The sequence below is a fragment of the Oryctolagus cuniculus genome, chromosome 8 (genome assembly GCF_964237555.1).
Source record: "Oryctolagus cuniculus chromosome 8, mOryCun1.1, whole genome shotgun sequence".
NCBI lineage: Eukaryota > Metazoa > Chordata > Mammalia > Lagomorpha > Leporidae > Oryctolagus > Oryctolagus cuniculus.
The window spans coordinates 18392761-18407896 of record NC_091439.1 but is presented as its reverse complement, the minus strand read 5'-3'; the positions used below and the strand labels follow the sequence as shown (position 1 = coordinate 18407896).

General features: G+C 39.7%; 1 protein-coding gene across 14 annotated transcripts in view; it reads right to left on the bottom strand.

Moving 5' to 3' along the window:
• Positions 1–15136, bottom strand: part of SLC10A7 (solute carrier family 10 member 7) — a 290444-nt gene that overhangs the window by 184041 nt on the left and 91267 nt on the right. For 7 of the 14 annotated variants that reach the window (XR_011378233.1, XR_011378230.1, XM_051820019.2 and 4 more), the window contains one exon: positions 11674–11712. The exons of 3 other annotated variants lie outside the window; for them this stretch is intronic. Coding sequence is in view for 6 of the 11 variants with exons in the window: in XM_051820013.2 (XP_051675973.1) it covers positions 11674–11712 (39 nt within the window). In the remaining 5 variants the exon portion in view is untranslated. Of the gene's footprint in view, positions 1–9842; positions 9916–11673; positions 11713–15136 lie in introns of those variants that run through there. 4 more of the 14 variants (XR_011378229.1, XM_051820010.2, XM_051820011.2 and 1 more) reach the window with 2 other exon arrangements.

Genomic DNA, 15136 nt, shown 5'->3' with positions numbered 1-15136 from the left:
GAAAAAGTTTGGCTCATGAAAGGAAAAAAATGCATAAATTTAATTTCATAAAAACTTAGAACTTCTGTTCCATGAAAGTCACCATTAAGAAGATGCAAAAGCAGGCTACAGACTGAGAGAAGTTCTTGACAACACATACCTGAAAATGACTGATGTTCAAACCTATTTAAAAATTCACAACCAATTATAAGCAAAGAACCCAGTTTTAAAAGCAGGCAAGAGATTCAAACAGACACTGCATCAAGTAAGAAATATTGATAGAAAATAAGGCATAAAAGATGTCCAACATCATTAGCCACCACGCTGTGGTGACACACAACACACCTATTAGAATGGTTAAAATAAAGGCTGGTGAGGATATGCAACAACTGGATTGTTTCAGCATTACTTGATGGGAATGTTAAATGGTACAACCATTTTGGAAAACAGCGTGGTGGTTTCTTAAAATGTTAAACATATTTTAGCACATGACTCAGCAATCCCACTCCCAAGAGAAATGGAAGCATATACAGGAACCTGCAAGTAGCTATGCATAGCAACTGTATTCATAATCACCAAATATAAGGAATAACCAAAAGTTCAGCAAGTGGAAACTGATGCCACAAAAATGGCAGTCTTTAAAAAATAATTGAGATGATGATCTACTATGTTACTTGGGGTTCATAGTTAAAATAAGTGGTTCTCAAATTTTGTAGCACCAAATCACCTGAGAACAATTTAGAAGCAAGATTTCTGTGGAATCACATTTGTGAAAAATACCACTTAAATCCAGAAACTTTAAGCTCTTTGACAGCAAGAATTATATGTACATATTTCTTTTCTATCTATCGGTTCTAGAAGCTAGCCCATCTCCTTGTTGGAAATCCACAAATGTTTCAGTCAACAAATTAATGTGACATCAAACAACAAAAAATGAGGTTAAAGTTGGTTTTATTTTTATTTCAAACTGCAATCTGCCACTTTGAATAACATAGACTTATTTTTCAGAAGTGACAGCTGCATGCATGCTTGAAAACCTGAGTTCCTGGTGGAGCCTGGAGTCTATGCATCCTGCTCCTCTCTACACACCCTCATTTACTTAGGAATGGCAGTGGGCTCTGAGTCCATGAAGTGCATTAATAATGGGAAAAAGCTTGCAAGAAGTTCTATGAAAGGGTTGGCATTGTGATGCAGCAGGTTAAGTCACTGCTTGCGATGCTGGCATCTCATAACAGAGTACTGGTTCAAGTGCTAGCTGCACCACTTGCAATCGAGTTCGCTGCTAATGTGACTGGGGAAACAGTGGAGGATGGTCCAAGTACTTGGGCCCCTGTCAACCACATGGGAGACCTGGATGGAGTACAGGGTCCTGGCTTCAACCTGCCACAGCCTTGGCCATTGTGGCCATTTGAATCATCAACCAGCAGATGGAAGATCTCTCTCTCTGTCTCTCCCTCACTATCTCTGTCACTCAGCCTCTCAAATGAACACATAATCATGATAAAATGAAAAGCGCTATGTAAATATTAGGCACAATTTCCCCAGACACCTACCCACCCTCTGTTGCTGGGACTTAATATTCTCACTTGAAGACATCTTGAAGTTTAATTGTTTGGCTCACCACAATATTAGCTCAGACCCCAAAATGTTAGCTCAATAAATAGATCATTCATGGTAGAATTTTAGTTTATAGAAACAGGAGCAGAAAAATAAGAACTCTCAAGCACATTACTATCAATTCATGTGAGTGGGCAACTTGCCATAAAGGCCACAAGCTAAGCAGTTCTGTAGTGGGCTGGATTCAAGTCTCAGAAATTTAATCTTGGTTTTAACCAACTGCCAGCATCATTTGTCTTAGGAGGCCCGTTACAAGCATCCTGGCCCAGAATAGCTTATATGTATTTATTTTTACCCAAATGGGCACAGGAGCAAATGCTTTTCCAGTTTAGGAATGATGACATTTTAAAAATTAATAAAAATAAAAATGAAAGTACATGGCATTTGTTAAAGGGTAATAAAATAACTCCAGTCAATTGGCTAGTTCTACACCAGTAGATTTCTTTAAATAGTAATGAAATCATTGCTTTAAAAAATCCATCATTATTAAAATAAAAAAAAAAATTTGCCTCAGCCTCCACCAAAATTAGATTTGTAAGTTGCTGGTCATTCCTATAATTAAATCTATGTCACAAATTTGCAAGAAAAATGGTCAGTGTGACTAATGCATTTACTTGCTACACAAGTCCTGTCAGACAGCAGAGAGCATTATGCTGCTAAAATGAAGTAGGTAAAGATTCTATACATTTGTAGTAAGTAACAAAGACTGCCTAAATTTACAGTGACTGTACCTTAGATAGCTTGTGTAAGAAACAATTCCCAATGCGGCAATCGCAGGGTTTCTCTCACAGGAAGCACTGTAACGTGTTTTAGCTCTACAAATGTGTTGGGTGCTTTGGCACAGGTGCATACTGCTTTTCTGGACAGGTGCTATATAGAAAATACTTTCATAAAAGAAAAGTGAGTATTTCCAGGCTGCCAGAGCCCTGATCCTGGAAAATTCTTCATTTGACCTCTTAAATGTGTTTTTTTGTTTTAAAAATTTACTTCTTTTTAATAGGTATATAATAACTATGTGTATGTTGGGGGTACAATGTGATATCTGATGTATACACACACATCGTAGAAAGAGTCAACCAAGACAATTAACGTATTCATCACCTCATCAACTTATCAAAATGGTTTCAATTCATCTCTTTGATGACATGGCTGAGAAACTCAGAGAAGAACGTTTGCTAAATTCTAAGTATGTCAACAAGATGACTCAAAGGACATGGACAGAGTATAAGTGGTTCTCTTTTGACAACTTTCTCAATGCCTCAGGTTGCAGATATGGAAAGTTGCTGGTTTGCTGCTGGTGCGAATGCCACTTCTTAGCAAATGAAGAACAGGCACTGCACATGTACACAGAGCCTTATGCAGGGAGCCGACTTTAGCTACACATTAATAGGGTTTTTTTTCCATCAGATTTACTCTCAGTTACCATCTCTTTATGACAAGCCAGTTTTTTAATATATAATATTGGTTTAAAGTTTGAAATAGATTTACATTTTAAAAGTGAGTCTTACTTAGCTTTAACCTTCTTAAACAACCATACTCTTCCTCATTCCTGGAAGACACTGCATTGAAGGCAATTCCTGTCTTTCCTCTTTCTCAAACCTTTGACTTTTACTTACTCTTTCACAGATTTCTGCTTTTATATATCCTTCAGTATCTACTGATTTTTTTCCCTGTTTTCCTGGTTTGTTCCAGGCTGCTGACTGAACCAAGAAAAAGTAGTGTGTTCTCAGTGATCCAGCAGTTACAGTGCTCATTTGCCCCACAAGGTGATCAAATGATACCCATAGCATGACAATGGGCTCCATTCGGTAAAGGTGGAAACCAGCTTCCCGTTACCTGAACATGGCTCATCACACAAGCTTTAAAGCACATTATGGGGAGCAAACATAGGGCACAGCAGATGCCTACATCCCATATCCAAGTGCCTGGATTGGGCTCCCAGCTCTCCTTCTGACTCCAGCACACTGGTAATGAACAGCCTGGGAGGCGGCAGATGATGGCTCAAGTAGTTGGGTCCCTGACATCCGTGTAGGAGATCATCCATGTTCCTGGCTTGGGCTTAGCCCAGCTCTGGCCTTTGCAGGCATTTGGAAAATGAATCATCAGAAGATCTCTGTCAGTCTCTGTTTTTCTGTCTCGCTGGCATTCAAATAAGTACAAATAAAATAAATAGATTTTAAAAAAATTAAAACTAAGGGGCCGGCACTATGGCATGTCGGTGAAGCCAACAGTGCTCCAGCATCCCATGTGGGCACCAGTTTTGAGTCCCAGCTGCTCCACTTCCACAACTCTCTGGTATGGCCTGGGAAAGCAGTGGAACATGGCCTAAGTACTTGGGTCCCTGCAAGCGCATGGGAGACCTGGAAGAGGCTTCCAGCTCCTGGCTTTGGATTGGCCCAGCTCCGGGCATTGTGGCCATCTGGGGAATGGACCAGCAGATGGAGGATTTCTCACTCTCTCCCTCTCTCTGCCTCTGCCTCTCTATGGCTCTACCTTTCAGATTAAAAAAAAAAATCTTAAAAAATTAAACTGTAAAGCATTCACATAAAAATCCTGTTTTGTCAAGTCCTTAGCAATACAAGGAACTAGAAATAAAATTCAATAAGATGGTATTTAAATATTGCATTTAAATTATTTGTTCTGGAATTTAAGTTTAATAAAAATAAAACTATTTTACAAACACGTTGTGAACTTTTGGAGGAAAACCAAGATCACAAATGAAAAAGAAATTGGCTTAGATAAGAAAATTGGGCCAGTGCTGTGGTATATTAGGTTAGGCCTCTACCTGCAACACCAGCATCCTGTATGGGCACCAGTTTGTGTCCTGGCTGCTCTTTTTCCCACCCAGCTCTCTGCCAATGGCCTGGGAAAGCAGTGGAGCATGACCCAAGTGCTTGGGCCCCTGCACCCATATGGGAGACCCAGAGGAAGCTCCTGGTTCCTGGCTTCAGACTGGCCCAGCTATGGCCATTGTGGCCATTTGGGGAGTGGACTAGTGGATGGGGGACCTCTCTCTCTCCCTCTCTCTGTCTATAAATCTGCCTCTCAAATAAGTAAATAAATATTTAAAAATATTTTAAGAAAATTAAGTGGAAAAAAATCTGCATAGTCTTTAGTATTCCACAAAATGAGATATCCATAGCCACACACTTTAAACATCCTGAATTTGCCTAAAAGAAAAACCCAATGAACAATTGAGTCCTGCCTAGTATCACTCTTAAGCCTCTTCATTAACATTTGAGATTCTTGGTCTAATTTTTTTTTTTTTACGATTCTTTATTTATTTGAAAGGCAGAGTTATAGACAGACAGGTTTTCCATCTGCTGGTTCACTTCCCAAATGGCCCCAGTGGCCAGAGCTAGGCCTATCTAAAGCCAGGAGCCAGGAGCTTCCTCCAGGCCTCCCACGTGGGTTGCAGGGGCCCAAGAACTTGGGCCATCCTCCACTGCTTTCCCAGGCCAGAGCAGAGAGCTGGGTTGGAAGAGGAGCATCCAGGACTTGAACCAGTGCCCATATGGGTTGGTAGCACTGCAGGAGGAGGCTTAGACTACTCTGCCACAGCACTGACCCTTCTTGGGTCTAAAATTCACTGTTGCCAGGCAATTGGTGAGTCACAAAGCCAGTGTCTTTCCTCTCTGATGGTTCTAAATGTGGCTGAGTATATTTTTGGCCAGGAAAGGAAGGATTAAAGAAGATGATAAACATGCATCACACGTAATGAAAACATGGCACTTGTGTTTGGGATTTCTTTACTTCCACCAACTATGGTCAGATCAATTAACTATTCAATATTTCTATAAAGCCAGGCAGCAATGAGGAGCCAGCCAGGCAAGGGGGTGGGGGCAGCATAATCGAGTAAAAGAAGAAAGCTATGGCTAGTGCTTGGGTCAAGGTAAGGAGTTCCTGTTAACTCTTGATCTGGTATGGAAACAAATTTCTTCATCATTGCTCATCTTCCATCAGTCCCAGCAATTAGCTTATTTATTTATTTATTTATTTATTTATTTATTTTGACAGGCAGAGTGGAAAGTGAGAGAGAGACAGAGAGAAAGGTCTTCCTTTGCCGTTGGTTCACCCTCCAATGGCCGCTGCGGCCAGCGCGTTGGGCCGACGCACCGCGCTGATCCGAAGGCAGGAGCCAGGTGCTTCTCCTGGTCTCCCATGGGGTGCAGGGCCCAAGTACTTGGGCCATCCTCCACTGCACTCCCTGGCCACAGCAGAGAGCTGGCCTGGAAGAGGGGCAACTGGGACAGAATCCGGCGCCCCGACCAGGACTAGAACCTGGTGTGCCGGAACTGCAAGGTGGAGGATTAGCCTAGTGAGCCGCGGCGCCGGCCTGCAATTAGCTTTTTAAAAGAAAAATAATTATTTGAAAAAAATTTTTTTTGCCACTTTAAATGAAGAAATTTAGAAAGGATGCATTGATGCTTAACTATTTTTATTTAAGCGCACAGTTGCATTTTCTAAATTAAAGAATTCTTCAATTGGATTTTTTTTAAAAAACTTGCCAATATTCTTTTAAAAAGCTGCCTTCTGACAAGGAAGCAACATGTGAGATGGCTGAACTTGAAGTATATGATTTCCTTAGAAAACATATATAGGTATATAAATTTTGATAGCATTTTGTTATTAAAAGTATTTGGCTATCAAATTTTATTAAAATCTCATCAAGAAGGTAATCTCAAATCACTTATTATACTCCACAATTATTGTAAACTGGACAATTTAAATAAGAGGAAGAGATAATGACATTAGTTTCTTAACTTAAAGCAATCCTCCATGGCATGATTTAAAATATTCTCTTGGTCTGAAATTTATGTAAATTGAATTCATCTATCATTAGTTATTACTAGCCCAGCTGCATAAAAAAATAAAAAAGGTCTTCTGAAACAATTAGTTCTTAAAAACACTGTTTTAACCACACTTGGGACATTATTAAACTGGGTATAAATATATACAATATATTTTGTGATATACCTAAGTGTTTGGAAATCAACAAGAATATTCTCAGAGTTCTTGAAAAAATTCTTCTAATAAAAGTCTCTTATTCAATTGTAAAGTAATCTGAAATCAATACCCTTTTCAGATTCCTTTTAAAAAGGAATGGTCCCTCATAATCAGAGAATTGCCAGTGAGCCACTGAATGAGTGTATTTTAGATTTCACATTTTATGAATATCCATAACCACATACACAAAGCAATCATCGCAGAGCCTAGTCCAAAACTCAGGTCTAAGTTTTAGTTCAAAACTATTTCTACGATATCATACAAGCATTTTAGGTAGATTATACTATTATTCCTGAACACAACTCTATAGGTGCTATCATTTTTAAACATGTATTTGGTCACGTAAGGATTCAAACACAGGAGGTCTGACTCCAGAAATCATACTGTTACTCATAATCAAAAATTTTAAGGATAACTAGATATTTTCCATTCAAAAAAAATTCTTAAGTAGCTATATAATACATTTTAAGTATAAAGAAATAAAACATAAAAGTTATAACTTGGGATTTTTCACCTATAAAATAAATCTCTTCCCAAACCAACCAAAGCACCACCATCTTCCCAAAGATTTCATTCAACTGAGATTACTCTCTTTCTTCAAATCTATGATGATCACTGCATAGCTGTCTCTTAATATCCATGCTCCTCCTCTTTGTTAATAGAAATTCAATTTTCAGCTATTGGCAAATTGCCACATATGCCATTTGGCAAGGTGTAATCCATTGGCTAAGTCTTTCATTAGATACTAGTGCAAGTGTGGTGTTAGAATTCCAGGAATGCTGTTTAAAGAAAGCAGACTTAGCTTCTAGGGAGCTCTGTTGTCCTTTCTTGCTACTTTGCTTTGCTAAGTCAGATATGTTGGCTGGAGTGCTAGCAGCTATTTTGGACCACAAGGAAACCTTAAGAAAGGAAGGTACATGCTGTGGCTGGCTGGTGGAAGAGAAAGGCAGGAGTCTCAGCCCATGGTTGGGCTGTACCATACTTGGACAGCCTCTCTCCAGATTTTATATGATATAGAAATAACATTTTATCTCAAACAAATCACTACTATTGTTTTTTTTCCTTTTAAATATGCTGCCTGTAACTTAGACCCACACTTATTTCATAATCCCAGATTTCCTGCAACAATGGTGAAAAGGTGAAAAAAAGAAATAAAATTATTTCTTTTGTAATATTGGAGCAAAATACACCCAATCCGTTTCATTCTCAGACACTCTCAGATACACTCCAACTTTCAGAAACAAAAAAGAAGTAAAAGAAAGGAGGGAGTTGGATGGGAAAAAACCAGGATGCTTCTGCCCTCGACCATTACTCATGCACTTCATTGTCTTTTCTAGACTAGCTGAGCCCTATCCTTACTTCAAGGCCAAGCTAAGGGAAACCACTTCAGTCAGGCCTCTGGATTCAGCAACTGGCAATGCCTGTGCCAGTAATGCCTTCTGCTCACTTTGTTAATTTTCACATTGCATTGCTCTTTTCTATGTGTCCTCTCTACAACCTAGAGGACCCACCTTGTATTTCTAGAAAACTGCGTGTGGCAGATCAATAAATACTTATGACTGATCCGTTGAATTCAGGTAAGAAAAAAAGTGCAGAAAGGAAGAAGAGCAGAAAACTAAAGAGTGAGAGAGTGAGACTACTTGACTTCTTAGAAGTAACAGAGCATAACAGAAATCCTATGGAACCCCTAGAACAAGTTTTACCTCACTGGACCTTAACAATAACTGGGCCTACCATGAGAATATTTCAGGCATGGAAAGCCAAGGCATTCTGGCGAAAAAAAAAAAAAAAAACAAAAAAAACCCTAAATGAAAGATCTTTGCTAGTGAGATCCCAGTGGAAAGAACGGGCCACCAAAGAAGGTACCTTTCTTTGAAGGGAGCAGAGAACTTCCACTTTGATATGGCCTTGTCTAAATAAGATCGGAGTTGGTGAACTCAAGAGGCTTCCATAGCCTTAGCAGCTCATGACAAGAGCCTCAGGTGATTACTGACATCATAAATAAGACTGTCAATTATTAAATCAAAACAGGAGTCACTGTGCACTTACTCCCCATGTAGGATCTCTGTCCTTAATGTGTTCTACTATGTGAATTAATGGTATAACTACTACTCAAACAGTACTTTATACTTTGTGTTTCTGTGTGGGTGCAAACTGTTGAAATCTTTACTTAGTATATACTAAATTGATCTTCTGTATATAAAGACAATTGAAAATGAATCTTGGCCGGCGCCGCGGCTCACTAGGCTAATCCTCCGCCTAGCGGCGCCGGCACACCGGGTTCTAGTCCCGGTCGGGGCGCCGGATTCTGTCCCGGTTGCCCCTCTTCCAGGCCAGCCCTCTGCTGTGGCCAGGGAGTGCAGTGGAGGATGGCCCAGGTGCTTGGGCCCTGCACCCCATGGGAGACCAGGAAAAGCACCTGGCTCCTGGCTCCTGCCATCGGATCAGCGCGGTGCGCCGGCCGCAGCGCGCTGGCCGCGGCGGCCATTGGAGGGTGAACCAACGGCAAAGGAAGACCTTTCTCTCTGTCTCTCTCTCTCACTGTCCACTCTGCCTGTTAAAAAAAAAAAAAAAAAAAAAGAAAATGAATCTTGATGAAGAGTGGGATGGGGGCTGGCGCCGCGGCTCACTAGGCTAATCCTCCGCCTTGTGGTGCCGGCACACTGGGTTCTAGTCCCGGTAGGGGCGCCGGATTCTGTCCCGGTTGCCCCTCTTCCAGGCCAGCTCTCTGCTGTGGCCAGGGAGTGCAGTGGAGGATGGCCCAAGTACTTGGGCCCTGCACCCCATGGGAGACCAGGAGAAGCACCTGGCTCCTGGCTTCGGATCAGCATGGTGTGCCGGCTGCAGCGCACTGGCCGCAGCGGCCATTGGAGGGTGAACCAACGGCAAAGGAAGACCTTTCTCTCTGTCTCTCTCTCTCACTTTCCACTCTGCCTGTCAAAAAAAAAAAAAAAAAAAAAAAAAAACCCAAAGAGTAGGATGGGAGAGGGAGTGGGAGATGGGATGGTTGCGGGTGGGAGGGAGGTTATGGGGGGAAAAGGCTGCTATAATCCAAAAGTTGTACTTTTGAAATTTATATTTAATAAATAAAAGTTAAAAAAAAGGAAGGAACTTTCTGAAATGAGTGAAAATGTCCTATCAGATTAATTAAGATCACCTTGGAATAATGATCCCTGTTTCATACCTGACTAGGACATTATGACAAATACAGGTTGAATATAATGAAAACAATTTCTTACCCATGGCAGAGAAGTCTTGATAGACTAAATGAAAGCTGTTAGTCTTGTTGGGGAAATTCTGTGTTCCATTCCCCTGAAGTTAATATGTGTTTGTTACCAGAGAAATGTACTTGTTTTTATTTCCATTACAGCTCTATAGCAACAACAATTAATATTTATTGAGGACTTCCTATTAGATAATAACTGTATTAAATGTGTTTCCCACACATCAGCTTTTTTAATACTCAGAAAACTGAAAGTTGTTGATATTGTTAGTAGTTCTGATTTCTGGGTTACAGAATTTTTCTAGTGTCACATAGCTGGAAGTGGTGGTGTTAGGCTTCAAACCCCAGAATCTTGATTCCAAAACCTAAGTACTTGATTAGTTGCTTAGTCCTTGTGATTACATTTATTGTGAACATGTATGTTGTTTCAGTAAAGAATTATTTAAAAAAAAAAAATAATCAGGCCTAGCAGAATGAGTATCCATGGTAGACACACAGTCAATGCAAAGCTCAAACTATGCTTAGCCTGTTCTCTAACAAAAGGACAGAGTATTTTCTTCAGATACTCACACAGTTGCCTTAACTTCGCTTTCTCTATTAACTTGGACACTTTAAAGAGTAAATAGACCCAATGTAGGAAGCCATGCTTTCACAGTGGATGTGTATGATTCCAAGCCATACAGAAAAACTGGCTTCCAGAAAAATCCTATTTTACAGATATTATTCTGTCAAACAACTGTGACAACATATAGAATAATAACTGGATACATGGAATAATAACAAAATATTATTGAATTACCACTAAGTAGTGCAAGAGATCATTTTTGTTAAATAGCCTTTTTTTCTTCTAAAACCCAATAATAATACAATAAAAAGTACTGATTCTTCTTTTAAAATAGCATATATTCTAAGCAATATACTTTGTGTAAGCTACATTACTAAAAGCTCTGCAAGGCTATGGTACATTAAAATCTGTGCAACACTATATAGAATTAACAGTATATTACAAAATATTTAATAGCTTTATGTATATTTAAATAGACAATAAGAGACCCCCACTGATTTTATTATCATTTAGTTGTAAATCATTATGTACCTAAAAGTAACATAATTCATTTTCACAAATTTAGCAGTTTAAGGTATAAATAAAAATATTAAATTAACAGAAAATGTTTAATTTCTTTCTTATTCCTTATAAAACAAATGAAGTTCTTGTTACATCAGCTATTTTAAAAATAATGCTAAAATAACATTCTTATATTGATTCCACTTTTGAAAGTTTAACTACTTTTAAATATTTTTACATATAATCTATAGTTCTCTAAATATATCACATTTTCTTACAAAACACTCAATAGTTGTATCCTCATTTCAAATTTCTCCCACATAGATTTCTCAGAAGTACCTAAGACAGTACCTTCTTTGACAGTGAAATGTACAAAATAAATGACATGTCAACAAGTAAATTAGCATTCTCTTTCTGACCAGCTGGGTCATGTTTCCTTTTCAAAATCCTCAGTCCCATGATACAAAATAATAATAATCTAAAAGACCTCATTAAATGATCGATATATTGACATAACCTCTATAAGGAGACACATAGTGTTTTAATTGATTCTTTGAATCCATTAAATGGAATATTAAACCTGAGCCTCCAAAATATATTATAAGAGAACAATCACTTTATTTATTAACTGATTTCCTGCAGAAAATACTGGCACGTGAAAAAAATTCAAGGACTTTTACATTTAACCAAAGAGTAAAAAAGTCCAGCTCTCACTAAATTTTTCATACAAACAATATCACAGCAAAAGTTATAATAGACAAAGAAAACTATATTTACTTACCAAAAAACTTCCAAAGGCTGAATTAAATATCGCAGCTGCCTATAGAGAAAATAAATAGGAGGGAAAAACTCAAAGTAAATAGGAAAGCAAAGGAGATCATTCTCCCTCCCCCACTAATCAAAACCTTAAAACATTGACTCTACAAAGCAAACTTAGTCACTGCTTACAAAATTGGCAGTGGCCTGTAGTTTACTAAGACAGATGAGCTGCAGCTTAGGAATTCATAAATAATGGGTCTCAAAAGCAGGCAGAAATGGCTTGCCATGAGATGCCTTAAACCTCTATGACAGTACCAAAAGAATCGTCACCAATAGTAAATCAAAACATTGTTGTTATTGATTTTGCTACTAGGCTTAGACCAATCAGAGGTTGATTTATTCCTAAAAAAAAAAAAAAAAAATTCACATTACTGAGAGGAAGGAATACAGAATTATAAGGCAAACATTAATTTTTCCCTACTAGTGAGCAAAAGTCCTTTGAACTGCAACCACAGGGCAAGATGTGGCACTCACGACAGCCTGGAAGTCTCCACAGTGCTGTGGAGACCAAGAAAGTTACTGCTACGCTGTTAATGCTATGGCAGACACAAGCAAGAAAAACTTCAATTTGGTGTTCAAGATTCAAAGAAGAAATATTTGACTTTGTGCTTACCTAAATATCCATGGAACACATAGTAGATATAACATAGCTCTTAATTTTAGTCATTATATCCCAGGGAAGCTTCTCACATTACCCCAGAAGGAGAGACACATATAAAACATCCAATTTGATAGGGGAAGAAAAAAAAAAAAACAATAAAAGGCAAAAAGAGGGGTAAAGAAAACCTATTTCTAGCTCCCGCAGATCCAGAGCAGAGTTAAATTAATCATCATGGACATTAGCAGCCACACTGTAGGAAAAAGAAGATGTCAGTTTTAGCAAGTTTGAATAAAGTCCAAAGCCAGGCTAAGAGCTGTAGCTGAAAATGCCTTCTGCTCCGGGAGAGGATGCAAAGAGAGTGAATGGGTAATGAGATCCTTGGCTCCAGAGAGCTTAGCTCTCCTATTCCAGTTCATAATTAATTCAAAGCTTTGATAATTTCATTAGATTTCTCCTTTGCTGGCCCTATCAATAAAAGATGGCACTGGACCACAGCTCCTCTGTGGCATAAACACCAGCACAGGCACAGACCAGGGAACCCTTTGCGTCTTGATAGGGACAATGGCATATGGTGTTCCGTGTGTTGTACTGGGAGCAGCAGGGCAAACAAAGACGCAGCTAAATAAAACATTGTAGATGACAATTTTCAACTATAGCGACATATTTAACACATCTTCCTGGAATTCCATGATGGATAATTCCAGGAAAAAGTTTTTTTTGCTTGGAGAAAATTAAGTTAAAGGGTTTAAATAAATTAATTGTGGTGAGACCAACAGGGAACACTGTCTACCTTCTTATAAAAATGCACTTTCCCACAAATAAGTTTAATATCTAGATGCTATTTTGTGCTTAAAATGGATTTATCTCTCTCTTTAGTAAAAGAGTGAGGTCTTCCTCCTCTGAGCTTCTGTCTTCCAAGTTAATTTCTTTCCGGTGCTTTTCACTTATCTCATACTGAATAACTGGTGGTTTTGCCTAGCATTTAATGAAATATGGAATAATTAGAAATAAAAATACTCAAATATCAAAGTAAAACAAGCACTAACTAGTACTCATTCAGATCAAATCACCACACTCCTTTGGTGTCTCTTTTTTTAAAGATTTATTTATTTTGAAAGAGTCAGAGAGAGAGAGAGAGAGAGAGAGAGAGAGAGAGATCTTCCATCCTCTGGTTCACCCCCTAGATGGCCACAAAGGCTGGAGCTGGGCCAGGCTGAAGCCAGGAGCTTCTTCCAGGTCTCCAACATGGGTGTAGGGACCCATGTACTTGGGCCAGCTTCCAGTGCTTTCCCAGGCACATTAGCAGGGAGCTGGATCAAAAGTGGAGCAGCTGGGACAGGAACTGGTGCCCACATGAATGCCGGCACTGCAGGTCCCTCCTGCCCCGCCTGGTTTCCATTTTTAACCCAAACAGAAGCAATATATTTTACATGAACTGGCTGTGTTCCTATATCTGATAAAGTGACCAGCTAATGGAAAATGAGCATCTTAGATACTCAAAGATGTTGCAGCCCAACTCAATCTTAGTTGTTTTCTGACAGTGGAGATGGATTTGAATTCACTCAACTACACTGTTCTCCCATACAGTGACCTCTGGTTTTGTCAATTGATCAATTAAGGTTCTGGGGTACTCTGGGTACCAGGCGAAATCAATCACTGAACCAAGGAGATCTGGCTGAACAGCAGTAGATAACTAAGCTAACAGATGACTCAATTCTGCAGTTGCAGTGTTTGAGAGCATTATGATGCCCAGTGCTTCCAAGGGTAATGACAAATATTTAGAAAGCTTTTTATTGATACAATCAAGACATGCATACCTTTGACTTAAGGAGGAATTTCAGCCCTTAGCATGATGCATAAGGTTCTACAGGATCAGGTCTCTAGCTCATTTCCTATCTCAGATTTTCTATTCTGACAACACTTAACTACTTGATTTTCTGCAAACTCATCAGGCAATTTCTTGCATCCTTGCTCCATGACCTGAGATGCCCTTCCTCCCTCTTCTGTCTGGCTAACTCTGATTATCATAGCCACCAGCTTGGGCATCCATCCTTCTAAGAAGTGTTCAATCACTCTCCTCCAACACTCTCCTTTTAATACCACACATCTACTCTTGTAGGTGGACTGAATGTTCCCACACCTGCTGCCAGAGCATCCTGAGCCTGTATCTGCCACGGCACTTGCCACATCGTATTGAAATGACCTGTGAAGACACCTTCCTGCGCCACCGCCATCTAACGTCTTCTAAGAAAGGAATCTAAGGAGCTTATCCTAAGCTGCTGCTTATCTGAACTGCTGAATAAGCAGAATTTCCTGCAGTGCCCAAAGTCTACCTCTCTCACCAAGTGATTCTATGTGTTAAGACTGGATCCGGCACCTGGTGTCATAACCAAACAACAGCAGTGACAGTAGATCCAGATTTTAGTCTTCCAACCATTATAATAATCTCTTCCACCATATCCTGCTTTGTTTGCTTCCCTTGAAATGCCAACATCTTGCTATTACGAAATAGTTACACAAATGCTTGCCACCAATGATTTTTTTTTTTTTTTTTTTACAGGCAGAGTGGACAGTGAGAGAGAGAGAGAGACAGAGAGAAAGGTCTTCCTTTGCCGTTGGTTCACCCTCCAATGGCCGCCGTGGCCAGCGCACTACAGCTGGCGCACCGCGCTGATCCGAAGGCAGGAGCCAGGTACTAATCCTGGTGGGTGCAGGGCCCAAGTACTTGGGCCATCCTCCACTGCACTCCCTGGCCACAGCAGAGAGCTGGCCTGGAAGAGGGGCAACCGGGACAGAATCTGGCGCCCTGACCGGAACTAGAACC